The sequence below is a fragment of the Electrona antarctica genome (genome assembly GCF_951216825.1).
Source record: "Electrona antarctica genome assembly, chromosome: 17".
Classification (NCBI taxonomy): domain Eukaryota; kingdom Metazoa; phylum Chordata; class Actinopteri; order Myctophiformes; family Myctophidae; genus Electrona; species Electrona antarctica.
In genome coordinates this window covers 32900458-32908340 of record NC_136798.1, presented here as the reverse complement: position 1 = coordinate 32908340, position 7883 = coordinate 32900458, and the positions used below count along the sequence as shown (strand labels likewise).

At 41.9% G+C, this 7883-nt stretch overlaps 1 protein-coding gene across 3 annotated transcripts in view; it reads right to left on the bottom strand.

Annotated features, from left to right (window-relative positions):
* Positions 1 to 2682: 2682 nt before the first annotated feature.
* The window catches only part of LOC306941508 (serine/threonine-protein phosphatase 2A 56 kDa regulatory subunit gamma isoform-like), a gene marked incomplete at its 3' end in the record, with an annotated part of 51524 nt that continues 46323 nt past the window's right edge, over positions 2683 to 7883 (bottom strand). For all 3 annotated transcript variants that reach the window (XM_079527021.1, XM_079527022.1, XM_079527023.1), the window contains one exon: positions 2683 to 7788. In XM_079527021.1, the coding sequence (XP_079383147.1) occupies positions 7657 to 7788 (132 nt within the window). The remainder of the gene's footprint in view (positions 7789 to 7883) is intronic.

Below are 7883 nucleotides of genomic sequence, written 5' to 3'. Positions count from 1 at the left end.
CTCTGCCACCATCATCGGGACAAATATGTTTGTATTTGGGGTAGGAGCCGCCGCCTACAACAACATCCTCAGAGTGTTTGACACAGAGACCAACCTCTGGCTGAGAACACCTTCTGCACAGCTTCTTCCAGAAGAACGCTGGGAGCATTCAGCCTTTACCTACAATGGAGAGCTGTACATATTTGGTGGTCGCAAAGGGTACCAGAACTGGAAATTCAGTCCAGAGACCCTCTGGAAGAAAGTTGAGCCCAGAGGGAAAGGCCCATGTTCAACACATAGGTTGGTTAGCCGATTTGCTCGTCTACATATAAGGGCCGTATCTACCATATGGGCACTTTGGGCACGTGCCCAGGGGCCCATGGGCACCAGGGGCCCCTCAAGAAAATGTTTATTTTATTTTAATTTTTTGTAGCTCCACTGGAATTTTCCCTGATAATCCAAATGAAATAAATGGTCTAAAAAGATTAGTGTTTTATTGTTAGTGAGAAGGCAGCTGAAAAGTGCAATTGTGTGTAAAGCAGCAACAATGCACTAGATTGGCTGTTGTTCAAGGTGGGTGGGCCCACTGGGCTGTGTGAGGTCAGGTTATTGGCTGTTGTTCAAGGTGGGTGGGCCCACTGGGCTGTGTGAGGTCAGGTGATTGGCTGTTGTTCAAGGTGGGTGGGCCCACTGGGCTGTGTGAGGTCAGGTGATTGGCTGTTGTTCAAGGTGGGTGGGCCCACTGGGCTGTGTGAGGTCAGGTTATTGGCTGTTGTTCAAGGTGGGTGGGCCCACTGGGCTGTGTGAGGTCAGGTGATTGGCTGTTGTTCAAGGTGGGTGGGCCCACTGGGCTGTGTGAGGTCAGGTGGAGAGGTGATTCTGGTGGAATAAAAGACGTACGTCCGCCATCCAGCATTGCTTTGTTTTCATTCTGCATGCATAGCGCGTCAGGTGGTTAGACACAAAAAAGGTAAAAACACTGAAATACACACTGGAACTGGCGAATTCTCTTACCCATTTGCTTACTATGTGGGTCAAATAAAAATAATGTGTTTGTTACTGCCTGGCTGTCACTCTGGGGAAATACGCGCACGCACAAAGATTTACGCGTGCATGTGAAGGGGGGCCCTTCAAGCTTCAGTGCCCAGGGGCCCTCAGATGTGTTAATCCGGCCCTGGGTCGGGTAGTAGTAAATTGGGACCTTATATTGTATGTATCCACAACACCTCTCCCTCTCTAGCCACCCTCCCATGCACCGTTCAATCCACTGCCTCCCCATCGTTTTTTTATTTTATTTTCCAACTGTTCAAAAGCGATATAATGCGAGTTCAATGCTTTCTAATTAAAAACCTTTTCCGCAAGTGTTTCCATACACTATTTGCGCATTTCCCTTTTTTCGAAAAAACCTAAATCCGCAACCTCCAAGCGAAAAAGTGTTTTTGCGAAAAATGGAGACTTATTCGCATTTTGATGTGTTTCCATCCAGGAGATTTTGCGCAAGAGCCTTAATGCGCAAAAAAACGGCTTTATGGAAACGCACCTACAGTCAGGGTATTTCCAAAGTGTTTAATTGGAGTGGTACCTCGCTGCACCTAGGGTGGGCCTGGTGCCAGAAATTGACTGTTCACTCTGCCAATATCTGGCCAACGACAGCGTGTAGTGGAGCCTACAATCGTTCAGACCTTAAAACGGTTGAACTCAACAAAGTGATATAAACTGTAACAGGATTATGGTTTACGGACTGCAGATTCCGCTCACGTTGTTGCCCACTTGCCCTTTCTGTGTGTTGCCATTTTCAGTAGTATACAGACCTTTAGAATATTCACGTTGCAGCCACTGTCTGTACACTGTGCTGTTTGTATACTGTACATAGCAATTAGTCTATTAAGTAGAAAGTTAAACTGTAAAGGAAGTTGGATATATACAGTATAGTTTATGCAATACTATATAGATTGTTTATTTTGCCTAATTTGTATTGATATTTATTGTTCCCTTTAGTATAATTTAATTGTTATTTGATATTTTACCATCCATACTAATACACTTCAAGTACAAGAAATGAATTGACTAGAAGATACAAGCTGTATGTGAAGATGAATGCATGTCAGCTCACATTTTCCCACGAAAAATGTAGGTAACGTGCAAAAGAACGGATACTACAAATATCTGAATATTAGCCCATATATCCCATTATTACAAAAATACTGGAAGGATGCGGATGCGTTCAACTTTTATTTCCGCAGCAATCCACAAGATGGCGTGAGAGGATTGTATACAAGCTTCTTGGCCTGCCAGGATCAAGAAGAGTTTGTCATTGGCCATGAGATCTTGAGGGAATTTAAAAAGGACATACAGTATAATCAGTAGTAGACAAAGTACTCAACACCAGTACTTGAGTCAAAGTATAGAAACTAAGTAAAATGTGTACTTGCTTTTAAAGATAATTACGTATTCAAATGTGCAAAAAAGAAACAATAGTTCAAATAGCAGCTCTACAAGATCGGCTATTTTCACTAATTGAAGTCAAAAGTACAACTTTGGCTTCGATATGCAGTGGAGTGAATCCAAAGATACAAATTGGCTACTCAAGTAAAGTACAGATACTAATGCCAATACTATAGTGGTATTCATATTCAAATAAATGTACTGTCCCCCACTGGAAGAGGCTACAATTCTGTCTAAGAACGACACACACACAATGTGTTTAGGATGAAAATATAAAACTCACATGTTCTCTTTATTTACTGTATATAGATAGATGTACACCACTGGAGATTTGGATAAAAGCACACAGAAAAAGCTAAACGTATGTCGAATCTCAACACATATGTCCGCCCGGAGCTGCAAAAAAAATTAATGAAAATGTCAGGTTACAAATCGATTAAAAATTTAAAAATAAAAACTATCCAAATTCTATGCGGTTTCTAAATGCAAAAAGTCACATGTGTTGAAATCTTTATCATACCATCTATCTGCAGAAATCTGTACACGGGGGTATTTTTGTAGAAAATATGGAAATCTACCATTTAATAATAGATATAACATAAAATAATAGTACATAATATGTACAATATTAGATGAAGCCATTTAGTACAAGACAGTATACTAAAGGACACTTGCAATACAGTCATTCTTACAAAAGAAAAAAGTAAAGAAAAAAAGCTTATGTAAAATGAAAGAGCTCCAAAGAAGCTACAGTATTATTAAAGCCATTAAATGAAGAACAGACTTTAATGAGACTCTCTGATGACAGCCTTGTAAATGTGACAACAGCAGCACATCACCAGTCCCAGAGGATGGAGAAAACACTGAGGATCGAAGGGAATTATCGTTTTGCTTTCATCAAATCAGTGAATGAGTCGCTGTTATGGGCTGTGGGTTTTGGTATGTATATATATTTCTTTTTTAAAAACTTAAATTAACGGTTAAATGTTATTCTTAAGACAAATGACAATAGAGTAAAATTTTAAAATAAAAAACAAAGGAAGAAGGAAACCAATGAGATTTGCATGGGATTATTTACAATTTGCACATTCAGTGGAGAGACACTGACTTGAGAAGCTTCTTGCAGGCAACAACAAAAATAATTAACACAACAGAGGGGGAAAACCTTGCAAGCATCCAGTAGGACTTTCAGACGTCCAAAGAACAACCACTCTGTAACTGGCGGGGTTTTGCTGGGATGACTTGGGGAGGGGGGCTTGGGGGGCATACGGCCACAGCGTGCAGGTCTGATGGGAGGGAGGGTGTTAAGCTTAGCATACTCCATGACACGACGGTGTCACGTGCCAAAAAGGTGCCGATCTACAAGCTAAGAAATCGGCACTATTTTGGGTGAGCAACAGTCATCCTATGGCGTATATACATTGGGCTTCCTGACATTGCGGGACATGAATGTAAAGAACAGATAGAGGGTCGAGGATGTACAAGGGGATGCGTTGAGAGATCGATTGCCTCTCTTATAGAGACTAGGGCTGCGTCCGAAGATTCCATACCAACATACCATTTAGTGTCAAATTATGGGAGACTCAATAAAATGCAGTCCAAATGTGGGTAATATTACAGTGCGTTGGACACTGGACAACACTGGTGTTAATGTCCCACAATGCAATGCGGTAGCCGTGACATACATGCCATGCAGCGACCAAATCTCTGGCATAAAACCAATGGCATGTCCACCAGACCTTTAACTAGTCATGAAATGGGAACATGTGTGTAGTGCTTCTGCATTGACACAAGATGGGGCACTTTCCTAACATTCTGTATGCTCTTATCAGTATGTCTGAAATTAAAAGTATTAAAAATGGCATACCGATTAGTATGTAGCATGTGATTTTGGACGCAGTGTAGCTCTTTAAACGTATCATAGGCACACAGCAGGGGGGGCGGAGCTGTCCTCCCCGCTTTCACACCACAACTGACAGCATCGAGAATTTCCAAATCTTTTACTCGTTTAGTTGCGTTCTCTTCAAGTTTCACCAGGAAGTGCTTCTTTGCTGAAGTGGTCAGAGGGCGTGGGTTAAAGTCCTCTCATTCTCTTACAAATCTTGCTTTGTTGGGTTCCAACAAGGCCATGAGCTGCGGTCAAAGCAGCTCGGATGCACTTTGCTAGTTTAACGAGGTGAGCATACCCACTAACGAGGAGCTCCATTGGATGGGGTGTCTCCATTTGGAAACCAATGTTGGATTTTAAACAGGAGCTGCTCTTCTCTTTAACCCTCTGCTGAGCCAATCCACCCCCCCCCCCCCCCCCCCTCCATTGTACAGTTAAAAAGGCACTGTGAACTGAAAGGCTTGTGTACAACTTCTTCAAAAGCAAAACATAACTCACCACTTAAGCCATCTAATATCTTAACTAGCTAGTAGGAAAGGAGTTCTATGCTTGAGAAGAGGAGATGGTAGTCACCGGAACCTGCCTCCTCCTTGCTGGGCTCAATGTGCCACTGAGCCAGGCAGTCAGTGAGGAGGTTAACACTGAACCTAGGTACGGCGACTCTCTCGTAGGTATGACACACTGAGCTTGAGTGTGTATTAGCATGACTTGAATGGCAGCATGTACACCGAGTGACCAGATTTATGACTCAAACGGAGTGAAAATGTGAATGTCTTATTTGACAAATACCCTCTGATATTTAACCACTCAACACCAGTGAAGCAGGGGAGATTCACAAGGAACTATTTAAGCCCCCCCCCCTCTTCCCCCGACAGAGACACACACGCACACACACACACCAACTTATTGCCCAGAGTAGGCTATTGAACAGATCAAAACATTAAACGTTAAATATGAAATCATACAAGCGCCATTTAAAAACTAAAGGTGATTGACAGAAAAAGTAAAAGTTGGTACCAAGCCACGGTTCTCCGTTTGAATCTAGAACACCTGGACCTCCATCAGACCATCAATACTGGATGTCAGACACCTCGGTCCTGATCAAAACTTCCAGTGGTTCTCAAAGTGAGGTCCAAGGGAACCTCGGGGGGATCCTTCGAGGGGGTTCCAAATGGACCCTTACGGGTCTGTAACTCTTAAGTGTGTACAAATGGAACCAAATTAACCCGTTACGGGTCCATTTGGTTCCCTTTGTACACAGTTATGGGAGCGTGAAATGAAAACATTTGAGACCCACTGTTAGATCTACGACTCTTCAGCAGATAAGGGAGATGACAAAGAAACAGATCGCTTGTCAATAACAGCAACCAAGATGCAAGTAGTGTGCTGCTCTCCCAGCTGAGCCAACATGACAGTTCGTAATATTCATATCTAGACTTTACAAACAGGAACTTCATATTCAACCGGTTGCCCTGTGTCACTTTGACCCATATTCAATCAAGATAAATCTCTCAAGTACAATCAGGGAATATTCTTTGGCTATAGTCTACGTACAGAGTTTAGTTACCCGTGTTTCAAACCTGTGTTTCAAAGAAAGCGGTCAGCTATGTTGACCCTTCACACAAGGTTTTGTTTTGTTTTTTAACACCCCAATTAACTTTAATAAAAATAAAAAGTTTTACATTTTTAAATTCGCTTGAATGGCTACTGCCGGCTTTATCCCCGACTAATAAAGCGGTTAGTTAAACAATTAAAACTATAATTATACTTCAGTTAGTTGCAACTTAGCAATTTTATTGGCTGAACGGTAATAAGTGCCAATGTTTCATGATACATCACTCGGAACACTGAGTGAACTGTACCAACAAAAAAAGTGTCTAAAATCACTAATGGTGAATTGGTGGTGTATATAATATATTTTTGAAATAGTTTAAAAATATATAATTGTCTATAATTACATATTATAGGTAATATACATATATCAGATTGAAAGTAAATAAATCTGTGGTTTTTATAAAAAATTAACCAATTCATTTTTTTAACAAGAGCTCGTGACTAAATAATTACATTTGATTGATGGCATTGGAACCCTTTTTTTCCTATTTCCTGAAAAGTAACAGTTTCCACCTGACTGACGAAATAAAATTGTAATGCTGTGCAAAACAAGCATTTCAAAAGAGCTTGCGTGTTCAGAATAAATAAGGTTTACTTTCCATTCCGTTTTCAATTAGAACCAAATGTCATCTGCATTTCAACAGGCTAACTTTCTGCAGGGGAATGTAACCTGTGGTGCTTTGGTCAGTAGCTTGCTGCACTTTTACGAAACGGTAGTCGGTTAAATATCTAGTCACATTTTGTACAGCCCGGGGTCTTGTCATTGTAGTGAATGATACAACATAGCTGAATTTAAACCACTTTTTTAAATGTCACGAATGTGACGTTTGTTTTTTAAAACCACTTAAACTCTAATTGGTCGAAAAGGATTCCCAAAGGTTATAAACTAGGCCTTCTCCCGTTTTCATTGTACACAAAATATCTTAGCTGAAAAAGGTAATCTACAACAGTGGTTCTCAAAGCGGGGTCCAGGGACTCTCTCTGGGTTCCGTGAGGGGGTTCTAAATGGACCCTTTCAAATCTGTAACTCTGACAGCATACACCGTCAAAATGTAATAGTTTGAGAAACACTGATCTACAAGTTCGCCATGAGCTGGTAAGACCAGCTATTATGTCAAATGTTAGAGCCAGAAGAGGGATGCTATAGGGTTCAAGTGGTTCTAGCTAAACGTAAGGTTTAATTTGGGCGACATCTGTGAAAGAGGAGGCAGGAGAGAGACGACTCACATCGGGGACAGTAAACAGAAGACCTGAGAGATGACTACACCCCAACAACATGAATGACAAGAGAGATAGAGAGAGAGAGACTGAGACAGACAAAACAGAAGAATACTACTCTTTGAGGGGTTTTAAGGGTAAAGGGCGTAGTTCTGGTCATGCAACAGTCCAGAACTACTGACATCATTACTGGACTATGACTACTGTGTGTGTGTGTGTGTGTGTGTGTGTGTGTGTGTGTGTGTGTGTGTGTGTGTGTGTGTGTGTGTGTGCGTGCGTGCGTGCGTGCGTTTCAACAGTGTTACATCTAAACCAGGCTTCTCTGATCTCCAGTAGAGAAATGTGGTTCTGTATTGTAGTCGGGTCGGTTCGGTTCGGTTCAGTCGAGTTCGGTTTGGTTGCCGTTGTGTGTGCAAGCGAGGTGCTGTAGTTGTATTGTTGTGCTGGCCCCTGTTTGTGTTGCGTGTGGATACTTGCTGGTGTGTTAGTGAGTGTGCATGTGTGTGTGTGTGTTAGTGTGCGTCTGTGGTGATCATGTCCTCGGCTCTCCGGTGAGTCTCCAGCGCTTTGACCGTGGTCATGTCGGCGGGAAGCTCCGACTTCCTCCTCATTAACGGAGGACATTTGCGCGGGTCCCTCTGGAGCTGAGGGAGAGAGAAACGGCGTTGATTTAGTTTTAGTCATGGTCTTTTGAATAAAATTCTGTTATACATGTTTTACTTTTAGTCTAGTTTTAGTT